Source organism: Nelumbo lutea, chromosome 1, assembly GCF_056320005.1.
Source record: "Nelumbo lutea isolate HS-2025 chromosome 1, American lotus-T2T, whole genome shotgun sequence".
Classification (NCBI taxonomy): Eukaryota; Viridiplantae; Streptophyta; class Magnoliopsida; order Proteales; family Nelumbonaceae; genus Nelumbo; species Nelumbo lutea.
The window spans coordinates 84,499,935-84,522,403 of record NC_142684.1 but is presented as its reverse complement, the minus strand read 5'-3'; the positions used below and the strand labels follow the sequence as shown (position 1 = coordinate 84,522,403).

The 22,469-nt window shown below is 41.1% G+C and overlaps 1 protein-coding gene across 2 annotated transcripts; it reads right to left on the bottom strand.

Annotated features, from left to right (window-relative positions):
- Nucleotides 1-5,592: 5,592 nt before the first annotated feature.
- On the bottom strand, nt 5,593-8,533 carry LOC148875803 (uncharacterized). 2 transcript variants are annotated; one of them, XM_088965399.1, is made up of 4 exons: nt 7,787-8,533; nt 7,369-7,506; nt 6,344-6,549; nt 5,593-6,163 (listed from the first exon to the last, which is right to left on the bottom strand). In XM_088965399.1, the coding sequence occupies exons 2-4, from the start codon at nt 7,456-7,458 to the stop codon at nt 5,902-5,904; spliced, it is 558 nt and encodes a 185-aa protein (XP_088821525.1). In that variant the 5' UTR covers nt 7,459-7,506; nt 7,787-8,533; the 3' UTR covers nt 5,593-5,901. The 2 variants fall into 2 exon arrangements, with proteins under 2 accessions (XP_088821525.1, XP_088821524.1); XM_088965398.1 differs by lacking the exon at nt 7,787-8,533 and having other exon boundaries at nt 7,369-7,742.
- Between the last annotated feature and the right edge of the window lie 13,936 nt (nt 8,534-22,469).

Below are 22,469 nucleotides of genomic sequence, written 5' to 3'. Positions count from 1 at the left end.
GATCTGTTGTGATCTGGTACCAAGCATTCGGTTTTCCTAGGAGCCATTAGATTGCTTCAATCTCGACCGCTAATTTTCGGACATAGCAGCTATAAATAGGGGGGCCGAGACTCATTTGCCTTGCCACAAATTCGCTAGCCTTCGATCTGAGGTTGCGTTCAAGTTCCTTAGCTCGGTTCTTCCAGTTCAATGTCTTCTTGCAGTTTGGTCTCTCCTTTGTGAGTCTTCCTTAGCTCTCCTTTCTGATTCGGTTGTCATTTCCATGTCTAGTTTTAGCTTTGATAGTATCCTAGATGGGAACAGTAAATCCGTTGGGGCCGAAGTGGGCATCTCGGATCAAATCGTAGATCGCCTTACCGTAGAAGCTACTTTGGGTCAAGAAGCGATACGCGGTCCTCCTGAGGTGGAATCACCTCGGGAGGTGAGAGAGGCCTCCGGTGGTCTGGAATCCACCTCGCATTGAGGTCGGCAGCCAGATAACTTTGGCCCATCGACGATGATAGTGGACAGGCTCCAGGCCTCAGTAGCTCGGTATAGGCTTCCAAGCGACCTTGTCTATAGTCTTCTGATAGGTAACTTTCCTTGAGAGCACGATCATGACGAGATCGTGATATTCGAGGAGCAGCTCGCAGCTGGTCTTCGTCTTCCACTTCACCCCTGGTCGTTGAAGTCATTAAACTCTTCAACATTACCATAGATCAGTTGCACCCAAACTCCATCTGCAACATAGTAGGAACCATCTCGCTCTTCCACGATTATAACCTGCCCCTTGATCTTGATATTTTTTCTTCCATCCTTTCAATAAAGAAGAACTCTTTTTGTGTTCTACCTAAGCACAGACGAACTTACAACTTGTCCCCACGTCCGAGCTACAAGCTCTTACACGAACTCCCAAACAAGGTCCCAGCTATGAAAGGGGCTACTTTTTGGTCCGTAACACTAAGGGGTGGCCTTTCTCGACCCACTGGAGGGCGGCCATCCAAGATCCCAATGTCAGGTTGGACATGAAGACAAGGGAAGCGCTCCAGTCTGGGCGGAGCTCGGTTTCAAGTTCGCGGACTATGTGATCGAAGACAAGCTCGTGCAGGCCGGTCTCAGTCCTGGTAGGTCGTCGCTTTTGTGTTGCCTTTGTTTTATTTTGATACTGTTTTTGACGTTTTGCTTTTGTTACAACAACCATGAAACTCCCTGCGAACGAACTCCTTGTCCAAAGCGAGCTTCCAAAAGAGCTCACATCGAGTCTCCACAAGCTACCATCCCTGAGCCTGAGCAGCCCTCCACTGCACAACCTCCAGTGATCGATTAGGTCGAGGAGGAACCAGGAAAGGTCTTCCCCCCCCCCATGTACCCGAGGAGGCATCTTTGGAGCCCGCCCTTGTGGCTGCCACTTCTTCGGGCAGCGAGGAGGCAGTTCGGAGCATCCTGACTCCGAAGTACAGCCTTCTCAAGAGCAAGAGCGTGGTTTACGCTTAGGAGGTCGCTAACTGGGCCGAGCTGTTAGTCGCTCAGCTCGGAGATCGAGCGACTACCCATTGTATGGTGGTAAGTTCTGTCCTTACACCTTCAATTCTATAGAGAACTTTTCTTGTACTAAATGTTGTTCTTCTCTTGGCAAGTGAACTCTGTTGTACACGCTCTGACGTACCAGTTCGAACTGCACCTAAAGTGGGCTCTTGCCTCTGAGGCCTTGTCTCGCGAGGCTTACTCCGAACTAAACCTGGCCCGCAATGAAAATAGCCAGCTGAATAATGATTCACGGGCTCAGAAAGAATTGATTACAGTGTTGATGTCCGAGAAGGAGGAGCTCGCAAGGCAAAACGCGACATTAAAGCGGGAGGTAGAGAACCTCAAGGCCCTCGTGAAGGAGCAAACTGAGATACTCCTTCAAGCAGTGGAGTAGGCCAAAACCAAATCTGTCGAGGAATATAAAACCTCGGAGGAATTCCATGGAGAGCTGATTGAGGCGGGGACGAAAGGTTATTGCAAGGGCTTCAAGCTCAGTAGATGGCTGACCCGGTGCGAATTCCCGCAGCTCGACTTGAGTGCAATCACTACTTCGAGGGTCACAGATGAGATGACTGTCGAGGCTATCAAAGATCCAGACTCCGAGGCAGAAAGTGACAGCGAGCTACTCGATGGCATGAAAGCGGCCGGAGCTTACGAGAGTGTGGACCCCCCTGCTGAAGCCTTGGGCAAGGACAAAGAGCATCCAGATGAATAGATTCCCTTATCTTTCATATGTATACCCCAGGCCTCCGAGCTCGGTCTGTACTATTTCTTTTTTTTTGTACCGAACTCTTATATTAATGGATTACACTTTTGACTTAAGTCTTTTTATTCAAAAATGTTCCAAGTGCAAACTCCCTAACTGGCGAACTAACCAAATAGGAGTAGATATAGGTTACCCCAAACTACCGAGCTACGAAGCTGGACAACAAGTAAGGGTAACCGAAAATAGATTCTCAAATGGTTACCCCAAACAGTCGAGCTACCAAGTTGGACTACTAATAGGGGTAACTTCATATAATGTACACCGAGGTGAGCGGACATTGTAGGGTATTTACCCGACCTGTCTGTGCACGGGCAGACAGGTTGTCCCTTAGAGCTAGTGGGTTCAACCTGTTATTATACACCGAACTAGGCTAGACGTCGTAGGGTTTATACTCGAACTGTCTATGCCTTAGGCATGGGGGATGATTTTCCTATGCCGAAGAGGCGATTAGGACTTGTTTGCCCATGCCAAGGGGGCGACTGGGACTTGTCTGCCCATGCCAAGGAGGTGACTAGGACTTGTCTGCCTATGCCAAGGAGGCGATTAGGACTTGTCTACCCAGGCCGAGGAGCGACTGGGACTTATCTACCCATGCTAAGGAGGCGACTGAGACTTATCATAGTGCCAAGATCTTATGTCAGCTCGGCACCATGGCCCTTGGGCTTCTAGAACTTGTCTACCCATGCCGAGGAGGCAACTGGGCTTATCTGCCCATGCCGAGGAGGCGACTGAGACTTATCGTAGTGTCGAGATCTTATGTCAGCTTGGCACCATGGCACTTGGGCTTCTAGGAGTGACTCGCAGTCCTCTCTCCAATTCAGCGATCACAGGTAGTATCGTCTCAGGTTGTCAATGTTCCACGCTCGAGGTACTTGTTTCCCTTCCAAGGTCTCAAGCTCGTACGTACCTTCCCCGAGTACCCGTCTTACTCGGTATGGACCTTCCCAATTCGGTCCATGCTTACCAACACTGGGCTCAGGTACCATAACTTTTTGAAGAAGCAGGTCGTCAACACAGAAGTGTCATTTCTTGACCCGGGTGTTATAGTATCGAGCCACTCTCTACTGGTAGGCTGCAGTCCGAATGTATGCTAGGACCCGTACTTCCTCCACTAGGTCGAGGTTGGTACGAAGCTCTTCATCGTTTGTTTCCTCGTTATAGGCTTTCAAACGTAGTGTTGGCATATCGATCTCTGCTAGAATCACCGCTTCTGTACCGTAGGTGAAGTTGAAGGGGGTCTCACCCGTGGTGGTCTTGACGGTAGTCCAGTAGGTCCATAGCAGACTGGGCAGTTTGTCTACCCGCAGTCCTTTGGCTTGAGCTAAGCGAGCCTTCAGTCCACGGAGTATGGCTCTATTGGTGACTTTCGCTTGCCCGTTTGCCTGGGGGTGTGCCACCGAGGTGAAGTTCTGTTGTATCCCCATCTTGGCACACCAATTCTGGAACTTGATGTCTTTGAACTGCTTTCCGTTGTCGGAGATGAGTACTCGAGGTAGCCCGAAGCGACATACTATATTCCTCCAAAAGAAATTTTGTACGTTGCGGGTTGTGATCGTCGTTAGGGGTTTCGCTTTCACCCACTTTGTGAAGTAATCCACTGCTACCACTAGGAATCTCCTCTGTCCTGTCGTTGGCGGGAATGGGCCAAGAATGTCGATTCCCCACTGTGTGAAGGGCCACGGGCTGGTGAGGTATTTGAGGTCAACAGCAAGTCGGTGGTGGATGTTGGCATGCCTCTAACACTTATCGCACTTCTTGACGAACTCGAGTGCGTCTGCCTTCATTGTGGGCCAGTAGTACCCTTGTCGTAGTGATTTTTGGGCAAGAGCTCTACCTCCCAAGTGTCTGCCACACAAGCCCTCATGGGTGTTGCGGAGAACGAGCTCGACCTCTGAGGGTCGCAAGCAGCGCAAGTAGGGGAGCGTGAAAGATCTTCGGTACAGTTGTCCGTCTATAATAACGTACTTAGCTGACTGGCGCTCTACCCTCCGGGCCGCATTGCGATCTGCAGGGAGGGTCCCGTGAAGCAAATAGCTCGCGATTGGGTCAAGAGAACGATCAAAGAACCCAGGGTGACTAGCCCGACAAGGTCGCTCCGATGCTTAAGTTAGTATACTTGTTGTGAGCTGAAATAGCTTAAGAATGTAGAGAGCTAGAGAACAGGGAAATCACACGTACCTCATGCCCCCGGGGTTGGAGACTTTATATAGTTGAGTCCTCACAGGTTTCGCAAATCAATTCTGGGATCTTCGTCACGATGATATCCGTTTCTTCGTTAATTAAGGAATGACGTTGTCAGCTGATAAGGCTTATCAATTCCGCCCGAATCAGGTGGGGAGGATATAATGCTAGCTGTTACGCGGAGTGATCCTGGGCGTTGGTATTCCCGAACTGATGCTTTTAGGTTCCGAACTAAATTGAATGCCGAAGTGCTTTGGGATCGAAGTGATCTATTGTGATCTGGTACCGAGGTGATCTTGTCTGAGGTGTCTAGAGATCACCTTATCCCCAGGTGATTAAATATCTGAGCTCGGTCTACTGCAAACCGGTCGTATTAGGCTGAGTTGTCATCTCTTAGTCAGATCGTATCCACGTGTCCCTTCTTTACTAGGTCGGGCCAAATCGCCCTTCATCATATGGGTTTCCCTACCTTTTTCTTTCAAACCAAACATAGCCTAAAGTCTTCTAACTGTGGGAGAAGCAGCAAATCCCATCCCAACACGTTCTTAGGTTTCACAGCAGTCTTGAGATCACCACAAATGTTCTGAACAAGTATCTCATTCTGGTTGGTATTAACAGCATTTCTTACAACAACTAGTTTCTAGCAAAATCCAAAAACACTACATTTCCGTCATTGACTCCTAAACCAGAGTATCCGACCAGTCCCCAGTTTCAACTAATAATAATTCGTGGTTAATTAACACTGCATTTATCAGAAAACAAAATCTTTAGTGCCCATTTGGGAGGGGCTTTTGGGACTCATCTGCTGACATTCCGAGCTAGACCCCACACAAAAATGTCCTTGGTAAAAATCCAAAAACTCAATGAGTTTCCCAAACACCCAAACCAGTGCTCAAATACGAAGCTACTCCAGTGTTCAACCACCACAGCTCAACGCACCCCAAACGCAGAAGCCCCCTCTCAAATGGGGATCTGAGAGAGGTGAAGGAGGTTGGCTGGCCATTGAAAAAACTGATTAGGGCTAGCCAAACAATAGAACTTACTAACTACGGACATTACAGATAACAGCCATAGAGACAAAATAATAATAATAATAATAATAATAATAATAATAATAATAAAAGAAATAATTCTCCTACTTGTAGTAAACAATATTTATATCATCAGCGCAAAACAATTAAGAGGAAATTGAAAAATGTAAAGGTGGAATTACAAAAAAATAAAAAATTAATATGATATCAAATCCTTAAAAAGTTAAAAATCACATGTTCTCCAACTAAGCTCAAATTAAACTACACCAGAAAAAAAAATAAAATAAACCATAGAATCAAGCATGGGCTACAAACCACATGAAACCAACCCATCTGGAGAGTGGAGACCCCAAAAAATCTCAATCTCCCACAAGGAGTTTGTGGCACTGGCAGTGGTGGAATCAGCTACAGCACGGTTCAACGATAGGGTGCCATCCCCACCCCAGTTTCTTTGGGATAAGGAGCATTGAAACCATCCTTAGCTCTGGAATAACTAACATAGTAAAGCTCAGACAATATGCCAGTGAACACAATGAAAGCTGCTCCTGCCCCAAACACTCCCTTCCTGAGAGTCCGGCATGAAGGATCTTGGCCCCCAAAAATTCCCCTGTATTTGGTGTGGTAGGCATTCCTCACTGAACCAGCCAGCAAGCAAATCTCAGCAATCAAGAATGTCAACCTGAGAGAAATAATAAATACATTGCAAGAGAGTAAGAAAACAACGCAGTTGAGCATCTCAAGCAAAGTTTATCTGTATTTTCAAGACTTAAGATGCGGAGTGATGGACGATAACATGTGTTAGATTTGTAAAACTGACACCCAAAGCTGTCTGTGATCATGGACATGGTCAAGGACATACCAGCAGGTAATGAAGAGGAGAACTGCACAAGCCCTTGTACCTCCAGGATTTAGAGCCTTCCCACAGCAGAAGCAACTGCTGGCTACCATTATAAGGGCTTGACTAGCCATGAGGAACAAAAATGAGCCCACGCCAAAGCCAGTTGCAATGTCCGAGTCATAGACGCAATATGTATAACTCTCAGTAGAGTCTGGGATAATTTGAGCCTGAAATACAAGAGAAGTAGTCAGATCAGTGGGGGGACTACTTGCCTAGTAATGTTGATATAGATTAGTAGATTACTTTAAAGAAGAAGAAGAAGAAGAAGAAGAAGAAGAATTAAAAAAAAAAAAAAAAGAAAGACACAAACACACAGAAGCAAAGATTTTCTTCCTTGTTAGATCTTGACAAAAGCTTCTTCCTCGGCCCTGTGGCCAACACTGAATCAGGAATTGCAATATTGCAGATCTCGAAAACAGAATTAACCACTGCTGTTCAGAGATTCCTTTGGAAACAGATTGGTTGCTGCAAACTAAAAGAACAAAAAGGGGGAAAATAACAGATCCTTTACTTTTACCAGATCTAGAAGTATTTCGTTTTCGACGTTTCAGGCACCCCATCTGTAATTCAGATATTTTTCCATTAAAATTTATAATTTCTTGTAAATCAGAGTCAGCACAGCACTTCAATGTCTTTCCCGTTTTTTTCCCAATCAGGGTGCATGTTATTCATACTCAATCTATCAATGTTGGAGTCCAGTGAGAAAGTTAAGATGAAGCACCAATTTAGACATTCATGTCTTTGCTAAAGAGATCCCATTTCTGTTCTCCCTTGAACACCAAGGGTCGAGGTTAGCAACAGACGACGGAGAAGAAACAAATTGACCAACTGGACATTAGGTGATACAATTTCTCTTCTAAAATGCGGCAAAAATGTAGCAAATCATAAACCACAGAGTTTCTAGCTTAAAAGAAATGTATCTTTTAAGAGAATAAAACAGGAGACCAGAAAGGGAAAATAGGGCTGCTTTAGAGAAAAGAACTCACCGAACTCCGACGCTGCTCAGCAGCAACAGCAAGCGCAAAAGCGATGAGATCAAAGATGAAGACGATAATCAACAGCAATTTGGAAGCCATTTGAGCGCTGCCAGCAGATTCACCAGATCTATCTCGCTCTCTATGTATCTATAGTACACAAGAAATTTGCTGGTGAATGGGTGAATGATACGTGGGGAAGCAGAATAACCCAGAGGGCAAATGATTTAATTAATTAAGAAAAAGCCCAGCTAATACTCAGCAAATTTCAGTGACAACTGGGCGAAAAGCAATATATATACAAGATAAAAAGAGGAAAAAAAAAGTGCAGACTATTGTTATTCATTTAACAAAATAAGTGGAGCAACCACCGAGTACCTTCGACCAGAAGAAAATAAATAAATAAAATAAAAAAAGAAAAAGAACTTACTGCTAATATTTGACTGTGCTATATGATTGTCGGTGAAGTAATTAGGTGAGGTAGCAGCAACACCGCTTTCAAACTCTCTCTCTCTCTCTGATTGACAAATCTTCTTCACCAGATATCCGAAGACGCTAGCTAATAACTTGGCCCCCATGTTTTTTCTCTGTAACCCATCAAGCTTAGCCTTTCTCATGAAGCCTCCTTCTCCATCTGCCCATCTGGCGTGGCTGTGGTGGTGGGGCGGGCCCCTGTCCCCACATCTTCTCTCTGGAATTTGTGTGTCAGTTTCACAAGAATAATCTCACCACCAAGAAAATTTAGGCCAAGGAATAACTTTGGTGATCTGATGTATGCAGTGATTATCCTACTGAGTGTTTTACTAGTTCGATCAACGTGGATTTCGAAATGGACAGTGGAGATCAGTTGCTGATCATGATAGGAATGAAGTTTGCGTTAGGTAGACGGGTGTGAATCATTCACATTCAGAATCCATCTCTTTTACTTTTTATTTATTGAACAAATGAATGGAAAGTGAGGACTGAGGAGAGAACCAATTCCGACGGGAAAAGTGGAAGAAAAAAGAAGCAAAAGATGATGACAAGGGAACTGCTGGTGGTTTGATAAATTAATGGCTACGACTACGAAAGGGACGAGCTCGAATCTCCTCCAACTTTTTAGGGGTCCTCAGCCCTCCGTCTTCGACACACGTGACGTGAATGTCCGACTCACACAAAACCGAAAACTAGAAAGCTCAATTCATGGTTTTATCGGGTAATTAATTAATAGGCCCAATAACAATTAATAAATTTATAGGGAAAGCAGTACCCTGTACTTTGTCTGGGGTGATAATTTGGTTCGAGTAAGCATTCGAAATTTTATTTAAAAATATCAACGCAACAGTTATGCACACATTTCTATGTAAGAGATGAATATAAGAAACACTATATTCTATTTTTTTTTGTATTAATATTTTGATATGTTTTCATGATAGCGGACATTGCAGAAAGAATGGCCGGATATGGACGCCAAAGATTCTGGAACAGGGTAGGGTGAATTTCAAAAATTTTCCATTTTCTTCTATATGGGAATCAATTTTTCTAATTTTATAATCAAATTTCAATGATCATATTTGAATCATAATCGAACCAGATCTAAACCAAAAGGCAATGGATGGATTATACCTGATCCAGAGAAATAATATCTCCCAAAGTTGGTGTTCACGCCTAGAGAAGACACCAAGATTCAATCACGCTGAAGATGACACAACAACTATGAAACAGAACTAGCAAAGTGCATCCTACACACCGAATTCTTCAGAAGAATTCTCTGGAAACAATGAGCACCGAACTCGATCAGTTCTTCAGCAAAAACTGATATCAAGAACTGATTTCTTGATTCCCTTCTCAGTGAAGATCGAACTAAGCAGCAGGTGGTGGCGGCTGGAAGAATTCCCTAATGCTGAATTGGCGTAGAAGCAGTTTTCAGCTTTAGAGAGAATGAGATCCTATCTCTATCTTTCAGAAGAATAATCTCTGAAAACCCTAGGTTTGAATTCTAATAATTCTTGATAGGGTTTCCTCATTTCTTGTTGATTAAGAATCCCCTAATCGTATTAGGAGTTATCCTAATCCAAATCTGTATTTGGATGCGCATAATCTTAATCCTATCTATAAATTAGATTATCCTACTCCTAATCTTATCAGGAGGTTACCAGATTCAAGTCATATTTGAATCTAGTCTCTAAGAGTGGATAGGGTTAAAACCCTATCCTATCAGCTAACCCTACTCTCAGATCCGTCCCATAAGTGGTGATCATATCAACCCAATTCAAAATGGGCTTTTGGATCATTAAGTAATCAATGCTCAATTAATTTTCAATCTACTGCCCAGTTGGACTTCTTTGTATGGCGTGGGACCCAAGCATTGATCTACACACCATCCACATGGGTTCGACCCAGCCTTTATTATAGGGCCTAGCCGAATCCACTGAAAAGCCCAATGAACCCCTGAGCCCATCATATGGACCCTACGAGCCCAACACTTACACTAAGTGGTCCCTGGGCCAAGCCATCTTATTAAAACCCAGGGACTATGGGCAGGTGCAAGATTAACCCATCATGTATTATTCCAAATGGCCTTACACTTAACCTCTTAGCCCATAATGATCAAGCACTGCCCGACAAGAGATGACCTCTCCCTCGGCTACAAGGAACAGTGTTGCACTCTCTACTCACATGGATCCCGGGAATTAAAATCATTTGCAAATATTTCAAAACCATACTTAAATATATATCATATATATAATTTTGCAAAACAAAATTCCAACGATTGAAATCAACTGCCAGCAGTTTGGTTTCCATCACAGAGAGTGCATTCCCAATCATTACCTTTGTCCGACAAAGGGGTTAATCCCGTCACTATGATCACCCACTCAGATGAATTCTCAGACTGTCCCAACATACCCAGGTTTTGACCCCCGCTAAGGATCTCACTGATTGGCATATCAAAGACAGCCTAATCCGGCACCTAGTGCAGTACCATAATTGGGTCTAGGGGTCGGGTGTAACTTTCCAGTTTTTCCCATCAATCTCCAAGGTCTAGGGCAATACTGGAAAACTGGTCCGGTTCAATGGTTCAATTAATCACACATTGCATGTGCCTTGGGTCTCACCTTGGCGGCCGAGACAAGCCACCCCAACAGTTGGCAGCACACTAGTGTCAGCCTTGGCAGGATAAATCTCCCCAGACTTATGCAACGGCTGTGAACATTCAAAACCAACACAAGCCTCATTAAGTGTCCAGTTTTAGGGTCTTACACAGAAGCATACCACTAAACATGAATCAAACATGTACTTCATTTATTTACATTAAATATCAAGAGTACATCAGAATTGATTGAAGCTAAGGGCATACAAAAACTGACCAACCGCTCCCACTTGCACTTAGGTCCAATCTGGTACTAGCCGGAGTCCCATACTTTCCGCGTGTTTCTCAAACACATTCTGTGTGAGTGGCTTAGTTAATGGGTCTGCCACATTATCCGCTTATGCTACCTTCTGAACAAGAGTGTCCCCTCTACCAATGATCTTTCGTAGTACATGGTGCTTCCTCTCGATGTGCTTTGACTTCGAGTGGGCCCGAGGATCCTTAGCCTGGGCGATGGCTCCATTGTTGTCACACAACAACGAGATGGGTGATATGCTGGACGGAACCACTCTTAATTCATGAACGAACTTCTTCATCCACACTGCTTCCTTGGCAGCTTCACTTGCGGCAATGTACTCGGCTTTGGTTGTGGAATCTACCATGAACCCCTATTTGCTGCTTTTCCAGCAAATAGCACACGATCCTATCGTGAAAACATACCCAGATGTAGATTTTCTATCATTTGGATCCGATTGGAAATCGGCATCAGTATACCCCAGAATTTGTAGTGAACTACCATTGAATACCAGACAAAACTCTTTTGTCCTTTGAAGGTATTTGAGTATGTTCTTCACAGGTGTCCAATTCTCCTGCCCTGGGTTGGCTTAGAACCTACTTATAACACTCAACGCCTGAGCAATGTCAAGGCGAGTGCACATCATGGCATACATGATGCTCCCTACGGTTGAGGCATAGGGAACGTCTTTCATGCCCTCAATCTCCTCAGAAGTCTTGGGAGACATCTTCTTGGAGAGAGTGACTCCGTGCCTGAAAGGAACATTTCCTTTCTTGGAGTTCTTCATGCTGTATCTTTTGACAATTTTGTCAATATAAGCAGCCTGGGATAATCCAATTATCTGCTTTGATCTATCTCTATAGAGTCAAAGACCCAGTATATATGAAGCATCTCTAAGATCTTTCATGGAGAACTGTTGCGAAAACCATACCTTGACTGAAGTTAACATTCCTACATCATTCCCAATGAGTAGGATATCGTCCACATATAACACCAAAAAGGTGACTTTATCCCCACTAGACTTCCAGTAAACACAAGGCTCATCCGGATTCTGCTCAAAGTCAAACGATTTGACGGCAGAGTCAAAATGGATGTTCCAATTCATAGAACCATGCTTAAGTCCATATATGGATCTATTAAGTTTACATACCATGTGTTCCTAACCGGAAGCAATGAAGCCTTGCAGCTACTGCATATAGATATCTTCAGTAAGATCTCCATTCAGGAATGCGGTTTTGGCATCCATTTACCAAATCCCGTAGTCATGGTATGCTGCTATAGCTAGCAGGATCCTAATGGATTTAAGCATGGCCACGGGCGAAAAGGTTTCCTCATAGTCGATACCTTCTTTCTGAGTATACCCTTTCACCACCAAACGAGCTTTGTAGGTCTCAATCCTGCCATCGGGGCCCTTTTTCCTCTTACAGATCCATTTGCAACCAATTGCTTTTTCCTCAGATGGCGGATCTACTAGAGTCCAGACTCTATTGGCCTCCATCGAGTCCAACTCAACTCTCTTGGCCTCCACCCACTTCTGAGAGTCTATGTCCAACATAGCTTCCGCGTAAGTCACGAGATCCTCCTCACTAGTCAAAGCTTCCTCCAGGTAACTATCCTGGTCATAATCATAACGGACTAGTGGCCTAGATACCCGGGTGGATCTTCTAGGTTGGTCACTACCAGAAACCTGCGGGACATCTCCACTGATCCTGAGCTCTCATCATCAAAAACTATTTCCTGATTATGAGTGTCCAAGATATAATCCATCTCTAAGAACATGGCATTTCGACTGCAAAACACTTTCTACTCACTTGGGTCATGGAAGAGATAACCCACTGAATCCTTTGGGTAGCCTACAAACAGGCAACGGCTGGTCTTGGATTCCAACTTGTCCACATTCATTCTTTTAATGTGCGTAGGACAACCCCAAATCTTCAAGTGTCTGACACTTTGTTTCTTTTCGATCCATAGTTCGTATAGAGTTTTCGGAACCGATTTGGTTGGAACCCTATTCAGCACGTAAATTGTGGTTTCTAACGCATATCCCCAAAAGAATGTGGGCAATTCTAAGCGTGTGAGAAATGACCGGACCATGTCTAGCAATGTCATATTCCTCCTCTTTGAAACATCGTTAAGCTGAGATGTTGCAAGAGGAGCCAACTGTAGACAATCCCATTGACCTTCAAGGAGTCCCTAAATTCGTCAAAGAGATACTCACCACCTCGATCTGATCAAAGGGCCTTAATTTCTCTCCCTAACTATTTCTCGACCTCTTGTTTGAACTCTTTGAACTTTTCAAAAGATTCAGATTTATGTCTCATTAGATACACATAACCATATAGAAATCATCGGTAAAGGTGATGAAATACACGTGTTGATTGCGTGTCCTAACACTCAGGGGACTACATACATCACTGTGTATAAGGTTAAGTATGTTTGTGCATCTTTCAGCCTTACCGTTAAATGGTTGCTTTGTCATCTTGCCTCTAAGGGAAGGCTCACAAGTGGGAAGGTTTTCTATGGTTATAAAACCTAAAAGACCATCATTTACCAATCTTGTGATTCGATCAATACCGATGTGGCCAATATGGTAATGCCACAAGCACGTGGGACTTACCATGTCACGAGTCCTTTTCTTGGGGATTTCGACTGAAGTAATTTCGGTTAGATTAGTTTCTAGAGAATGATGTAGAACATAGAGGCCATTCTTCAGTTCCCCGCATGTAATGAATTTGTTGTTCCTTTTGATAGTAATCACATTACTAAAAGAGACAGTGTACCCATCCACACACAGTTTAGAAACAGAAATCAAATTTCTTCTTATATTTTATACATAAAGACAATCTTTCAATACAAGAATCCCTTCTCTAAAATTCAATTTTATGGTTCCTATCACCATAGCTGCAACGCTTGCAGAAGTCCCCAAGTAAAGTGTCACATCTCCTTCACTCAGCCTTCTGCTTACTTTGAACCCCTGCAATGAATTATATGCATGAGTTGAAGCCCCGGAGTCAACACACCAAGACACAGAAGTCACTAATAAATTAGTTTTCATGATACAACTTTCAAAAGTACCTTTCTTAGATTCCAGGTAGGCGGGACAATTCCTCTTCTAGTGGTTGGTCTGCTTGCAGAAGTGACAGGCATCGGATGCCTTGTCTTTCTTTTGTTTCTTAGATTTTGTGGTTTTCTTCTGAAGCTCTCTCTTTGCCTTCCTCTTCTTGCCAAATTTGCTAGCTTCAACAAGCATGGCTATCAGCTCATCCTTCCTTATTAGTTCCTCAGCTCTTTGCAACATATTGTTGAGTTCTTGGACGTTGACATTTAGATTGTTCATATTGTAATTCATAATGAAATGGTTGAAGGATGGAGGCAAAGAGTTGAGAATAGCATCAATCTGTGTGACCAGATCTAGCCCGGAACCAAGAGCCTCCAACTCATTTATGTAGCCCATCATCCGAAGACAATGGTCATGCACTTGTTGCCCCTTAGTCATCTGCGCGGTCATGAACTGTTTCAGGACCTTTTGTCGAGTAAAACGATTATGCTCTTCGTATATACTCTTTAGACTATCCAATATGTCTTTAGCGAGTTCGATCTGATCGAACTGCCTCTGTATCGAATTGTCCAAAGAGGCGATAATATAGTAGCGGGCCAGGGGGTTTTTATCCTCCCATTCTTGGTATTCTCTCCTTCGAGCCTCAGAAGCCCTGTCCCCCGGACGATCCAGAGTAGGATTTTTCACCACCTTATCCAGATTTTCTGAAGCTAGAACCAGCATAAGGTTTCTGTATCAATCAGCATAATTGGGTCCCTTAAGCTTGTTGTCATCAAGCAACTTAGCAAATTGTTCGTTTACCATTTTCTGGTAAAACAGCAAAACGTTAGTCCACAACTTTTAGTTTGATTCATGTTACCTACATAAATATGGCTTTTAATCTATGTTCCATTCCCATTTGTTCATCTATGAGATTTCCCTCCTCTCTCAGTGACGGAGACGGCGAAATGTCTCTGGAAATGTGGGAAATCACATAGGGTGCATGGGGCCAACTATTTCAGCTACATAACCCCACCACCTTTTTGTGATAGATCATATCTACTCATCGTATGAGTTTCCCTTTGGCCTCTGTCAGACAAAGTTCAGAGTCATTTTCAGGTAAACTTTTCTGTCCAGTGAATGCTCACCCATCATATTCAGGTTACGCCAAGGTACCGTGAGAGAGTTCCCATTTTCTGGTGAAGTCCCTCCCACATCGATCTATGACACCCCTATCATCTTATGAAACACTCTGACAGATCCAACAGCAAATGGATAGCCCAATTTTATGGTGCATTTCCTCATTACTAAAAGACCCATCATTGTGCTAATGACGGAAGGCCTTTAGAGAGACCATCATATGGATCTCCCTATCACATGCACTCGTATTTTTTGGAGGGAACAAAGTTATGCCTTAGTTAATTTAGGTCAAACCAGAGTGGCTCCCACTGACTTTCATAAAGTCAGATTTGTGGTGGGCCTAAATCGGCTAGGGTTTCCGCATGCTTCCCTTTTCAGGGTTGTGGGGCCCACCAAGCAATGAGGGGTCATCCAATGACCTTATGGGACACCATGGCAATGATGTGCATTCATCCATGGTGTGTGCAAGAGCCACTAACGAGTCATCATGGGCCAAGTGCTTATGGCCCATGGTGGCAGTACATCAAACATCCACACATCGCATGATATGGAAGAATTGATCCAATCAATTAACTACTGTAAAGCCCATTAATCAGCCCAATAAAAACACAATATTGATAATTAATATCATCTAGGTATAAGGGCTGAAGAGCAGTCAGCAGTTCAGCCCATATAGCTTTTCTCACAAAATGGGCTTTTGTAGTTTTAACCTTTTAAAACTGGGCTTTACAGGTTGGGCCGAATTAATCCCTACAATTGAACATCAGATTTGGGTCTGATAGTGTGAGAAAACTGGACTGAAAATGGTCCCCTTTCGAACTCTAGATCGGTCCAATCCAGTCTGAGATGGTCTGAAACTGATTTTCCATTCAAGAATTAATTCAAGAAAGATCTGAAATTAATATTTCTTATTTTTTGGACAATCATAAATCAGACATTGACTGTTTGCACCACCTACAAAACATAAGTTAGTCACTAGGGTTGTAGTTTCATAAACTGCAAAACACAGGAAGCGATCCCTCCATCTGCTAATCTCCAGCGCCGCCACCTTCTCCAATCAAGAAAATAAAAAATTACAGAAGTCCTATTTCTATTAATTAATTAGATTCTTGATCAAATCCTATACATTCGATCTAGAAAATTTTAAAAAAAATGTTTTACAGACCAAATGGAATAGAAATTAAAAGAAGAATTTGCAGACAATCTGCGCCAATGCTGCACTTCGATCTCCAAGTACGAACAGTCCATTAAATCAAGAAATAAATAAAGGACAATTCAAAAATAAATTTCAGATTTAGTAAAATTAATTTTAGATCAATCACCCTCAACAAGAAACAATTTCTTGAATTAAAGAAAATAATCTGTGCAAATCCTGGTAGAACAGCTTCTGCCCATTTGCACAGGTTCAGATATGATTTTCTTGGTTCAAGATTCGAAACTGGGGCTCTGATACCACTAAAAAAATGGTAGGATCCATCGTATGGACGCCAAAAATTGCAGAAAAGGGTAGGGTGAATTTCAAAAATTTCCCACTTTCTTCTAACTGGGAATAATTCCCTAATTTTAGAATCAAAATTCAATGATCATATTTGAACCATAACCGAACTAGATCTGAACCAAAAGACAAGGGAGGGATTATAACTGATCCAGAGAAATAATATCTCCCAAATTTGGTGTTCACGCCCAGAGAAGACACCAAGATCCACTCCTGCTGAAGATGACACAGCAACTATGAAACAGAACTAGCAGAGTGCATCCTACAGACCGAATTCTTCAGAAGAATCCTCTGGAAACAATGAGCACCGAACTCGATCAGTTCTTCAGCAAAAACTGATATCAAGAACTGATTTCTTGATTCCCTTCTCAGTGAAGATCGAACTAAGTAGCAGGTGGTGGCGGCTGGAAGAATTCCCTAATGTTGAACTGGCATAGAAGCAATTTTCAGCTTTAGAGAGAATGAGATCCTATCCCTGTCTTTCAGAAGAATAATCTCTGAAAACCCTAGGTTTGAATTATAATATTTCTTGATAGGGTTTCCTCCTTTCTTGTTGATTAAGAATCCCCTAATCCTATTAGGAGTTATCCTAATCCAAATATGTATTTGGATGTGCATAATCTTAATCCTATCTATAGATTAGGTTAGTCTATTCCTGATCTTATCAGGAGGTTACCAGATTCAAGTCATATTTGAATCTAGTCTCTAAGAGTGGATAGGGTTAAAACCCTATCCTATCAGCTAACCCTACTCTCAGATCTGCCCCATAAGTGGTGATCATATCAACCCAATTCAAAATGAGCTTTTGGATCATTAAGTAATCAATGCTCAATTAGTTTCCAATCTGCTGCCCAGTTGGGCTTCTTTGTATGGCATGAGACCCAAGCATTGATCTATACACCAGCCACATGGGTTCGGCCCAGCCTTTATTACAGGGCCTAGCCGAATCCACTGAAAATCCCAATGAACACCTGAGCCCATCATATGGACCCTATGGGCCCAACACTTACACTAAGTGGTCCCTGGGCCAAGTCATCTTTATAAAAACCCAGGGACTATGGGCATGTGCAAGATTAGCCCATCAAGTATTATCCCAAATGGCCTTACACTTAACTTCTCAGTCCATAATAATCAAGCACTGTCCGACAAGAGATGACCTCTCCCTCGACTACAAGGAATAGTGTTGCACTCTCTACTCACATGGATCCCAGGAAATAAAATCATTTGCAAATATTTTGAAACCATACTTAAATATATATCATATATATAATTTTGCAAAACAAAATTCCAACGATTGAAATCAACTGCCAGTAGTTTGGTTTCCATCACAGAGAGTGCATTCCCAATCATTACCTTTGTCCGACAAAGGGGTTAATCCCGTCACTATGATCACCCACTCAGATGAATTCTTAAACTGTCCCAACATACCCAGGTTTTGACCCCCGCTAAGGATCTCACTGATTGGCATATCAAGGACAACCTAATCTGATACCTAGTGCAGTACCATAATCGGGTCTAGGGGTCGGGTGTAACTTTCCAATTTTGCCCATCAATCTCTAAGATCCAGGGCAATACTAGAAATCTAGTCCAGTTCAAGGGTTCAATTAATTTCACACTACATGTGCCTTGGGTCTCACCCTAGCGGCCGAGACAAGCCACCCCAACAGTTGGCAACACACCAGTGTTAGCCTTGGCAGGATAAATCTCCCCAGACTTATGCAATGGGTGTGAACATTCAAAACCAACACAAGCCTCATTAAGTGTAAAGTTTTAGGGTCTTACCCAGAAGCATACCACTGAACATGAATCAAACATGTACTTCATTTATTTACGTTAAATATCAAGAGTACATCAGAATTGATTGAAGCTAAGGGCATACAAAAACTATCCAACAATTGCTACAACATGCACATTGAAAATTTAAAATAATATGCAACACATTTTTAAACTTATATATTATAATTAATTATTTAATAAAAAATAAATTAGGTGGCATTTGATGAATCTGAAATATGAAAAGTTAAAAATATATTAAAAATGTCTAAAATTTGAAAAGTTAAAAAGATATTAAGTGTATGAAATCTTAAAAGAGCTATGATGCTTTTCTACTTTTTAAATGCTTTGAATAGATAAGGTTGTTTGTATTGGATCAATCATTCAGCATCTAAAGATCCTTGGTTTTACTATTTTACCCCCAAAATAGACTATTTGATTATTTTGAGTTCAATTTGCACTATTTCATATCAAATAATTTATGAAATTCAAAATAATATTGAAATAATACAAACAAAAAAAATAATAAATTAATAAATAACACAATTAAAATTATTAAAAATATTTGATAATTAAGACAACTAAAATTAATAAAAATAACTAATGGCTAATAAAAAATAATAAATAATTAAAGATAGCTCTTGGACCTAGTTATTAATTAGAAACAAAGATAATTCCTTAATCCAGGAGTTCTAAGACTATCCAATGAGTGATTGTCTTGGATTTATGTAGTCCAATAATCACTCGCCTAAAATAATAAGTTAGTGGTTTGATAATTCATTTAAATTGGTATTGTATAACAATTAGAATTATACTTTAATCTGGTTTCCAAAACAAAGATAGCTCATCTCATAGGACAGAATACTCCCATGGGATTTTCTAGAAAAATATGCATATGCATTGTATTCCTAAAAGTAATAGATAAGATGGCTTTCAAATGAAAAAGTGGTTTGCAGATGATTGAGCTTGGAGTTCATGGTGCAAGTTATGATGAATGAAAAAGCCAAAAACATACACAAACATGCAATCAAAAACTGAGAAACATACAACTGGAAAAAAAAAATGATAACCAAATTCATCAATGGTTTGGAGATTATAACAACCATAAACAATTGCAATTAAACAAATCAAAAGCAAAATAAATATAAAGAGCCGTTTAAAGTGTAGTCTTTTGAAGAAGAACAACTGTAAACATAAAGATTAGAATCAAAGTCAAAATAAACATAAAGATTAGAACAACTATATGCCAACATTTGTTAAACATAAAGAGCCATTTGAAGAAGAATATCTGAATCCTATGAACAGACATTTGAAGAAGAAGAAGAAGAAGAAGAAGAGGAGGAGGAGGAGGATACTTTCAACAAGACAAGCAGCAATATTCAGTCAAAACGAGCGGTAGTCGTGAGGATGCTTTTCAAGAGAGAAAACACAAATGAAGGAAAATGTTACGTTTTGGGGTTAATAGGGGTAAAACTGTCATTTTCATGTTTCTTGGGGGGTATTTTCAACTTTCAACTCTCTCTGAAACGCGTCTGAACACGTTAAGAGCCGGCCCATAAACTTTAAAACTCAGATCTAATAATGAGATTCAGACCCATTTTCAGAAGTAACACCAAACAGCTCTAGTGTTTGGAAAGTAAGTTTTTCAAAAACCGAACCTCTGATGCTGCTTTTTGTATAATGCTAATTAGATAATGGTACATCTACTCCACTGGGGACGTAATATACCATCCTCATTATCATCATCATCATTTTAAACCTTATCCAATTACATATAATTAATGAGCAACCATGAAGGCTGTGAGAAGGCTTCCACTCCATTATTATTTTCACAAAATAAAAACAAGAAAGTACATAATCATGGTATCAATTCCGACAACCAACAGAACACGATAAACAATCCTGGATCAGAATATGACATTTTAGGGGTCTCACCTCATACGTTGATTCTGTTGCAGAAAACCCATAAACATAAATTCAAATTGCACAATAAAATGAAGAAAAAATAAAGATAAAGAAAAGTAAAGAGTAAAAGAATACATAGGTTTAGATGGTTCGATTTATAACCTAAGTCTATAGGTAAAAAATGAGCAGAAATCCACTATAGAATCAACAATGTAGATTAGAGAGGTGCACAACCTCTCTCACATAAATCCTAAACCACAAAACATATAGAAACCTCTCTATTTCACGCTCTCAAGCCAGAAGATACATAATAAGAAAAAAAATATAACAAATTAGATAAATTACTGTTTTCCGATTGGACCCAAAAGCTGATTATGTATTAGGTCCATACCGCCACAGGAGCTCCTCACCCCCACCTACTATTCCCACCAGAAATCATTATGAAATTTTGCATTCAAATTTCTGTCAACTTGATTGGGAACAGGTCATGATACGGATCATCATAAAAATACCTCACATAAACATTCTATACTACCAACATGGGGTTGGTTCAAGCAAGGTGATACGTAATTTGAGCTAATAAATAAACAATGAAATGCATCACAAGTTTTCAATCCGCAAACTCTATTAGCTCCGATTTCCTTTTCTTTCAGGGTGCGGTGTTTGTTTGATGCCCAAGCATGATCAGCAGGTGATTGACGTGATACCTAACATCTCTGATCTCCCCTCATAATTTCTGCGTTTTAATTAAAATAAAAATATAACCAAAAACCGTTGTTCAGCTCAAATGGGTCGAGGGTCCACCCAAGTCAGCAGGTTACTGACCAAATCACTATTTTTTTTTAATTCAAAGAACAGATTTAAAATGAAACAGAAGTGATATGATTCTTTAAGCCAAATGATCAAACTGTCTGGATCAATGACGGTTTAAAAACACTGCCCTCAATCCTAGTGGCGACAGGATTTGATCTGATCTCCATTATCACCATAAAACAACCGGTGATGTCACCGATTGAGCCACCATTGGTGAATTTAATATTCTTGCCTCATTCCTGGATTTCTAAACTGCCCACAATAAGAAATTAAGCCATTTTTCTTATATAGGTCAAACGATTTATAAATTTCAGGGGCATTAATCTTTTCCATTCGTGTGTAATTTCTGTCCTCATCCCTTCTCCAGGGCTGTGCTTCTCCTTATTACTTAACTCTGTTTTAAAAAAAGGGGGAGTCATCTTCTTCATTCTCATCATATATTCACTCAGGGTTAATATTAAAACGTTTGTTAAGTAGCAATTTTCTTGTGGGTAATTTACCAATTATCAATAATCATAAAAAATTTCTTATCCTGGTCTGAGATAGCAATTAATTTTCCATATTTTCCCTAGCAGTTTTGTCTCGATTCTTTGATCACCTTGTACGTGCCCGTTGCAATGATGTATGTTAGTATGTAGATTTCACAGTTCATTTTATTTTTATTAAAATATAGTATTTTGCTAATAAAACCAAAGCACTTTGAACACCCACTCATCATTTTTTAGAAAAACAATGCATGGTTGGGGCAGGTCGTTCTTGACTTTTAGTAAAATGAAGTATAGAACCCTTGTGAAATGCAATGGTTCCCGAATATCCTTTTTAAGTACTGTTGGAGCAATGTCAAATTTGGCATTTCCTGTAGTTACAGATCGTTACTACCAAAAGGGATGTGAGGTGGCAGTGATGTAGTACTGGATAATAGATACCAGTGATGAAAACATTTCTTGGAGCATTGGTACCAAACAGAAAAAGTAGTTGCTCCAGGAAACGTCCTACCTGGTAGCAACGGTTCCAAAAAAAAAGACAAACAATGCTTCCAACTCACACATCAGCGAAAACAGTGCTGCATCTGCAGCATCGATGCCAAACACATAGTTGAAGTATAAAAACACCAAAAGCACAAAGTCTAATTTCAAACCACCTTAATTTTTGCCTTATAGTTAATACTTATTAAAGCATGTGGCATTAATTGCACATGTGGTATATAGCTCTCACCATAGAATGCATTCAAAAAAATTTATCTCATGTGGTAGCATATATATGGATGTCACATGATGTGTCATATTGTAAGATATATAAATACCACATGGAACTTGAATGTATTCAGTGTACATGCATGCTATATAATTGCAAATATGGATGTCATATCACATTAGAATATATTCAATGTCATATGGCAGCATATATAAAATGCCATCAATAACATATATGTCTCGCATAATAATAGATATAGATAATAATGGCTATTTAATGACATGTATACGTCACATGATAGAATATATGAATGTCACATGACACTTAAATATGAAAAAATGGCATGTGTCATATAGTGATATATGTATATACAATACAGTACTCGAATGTA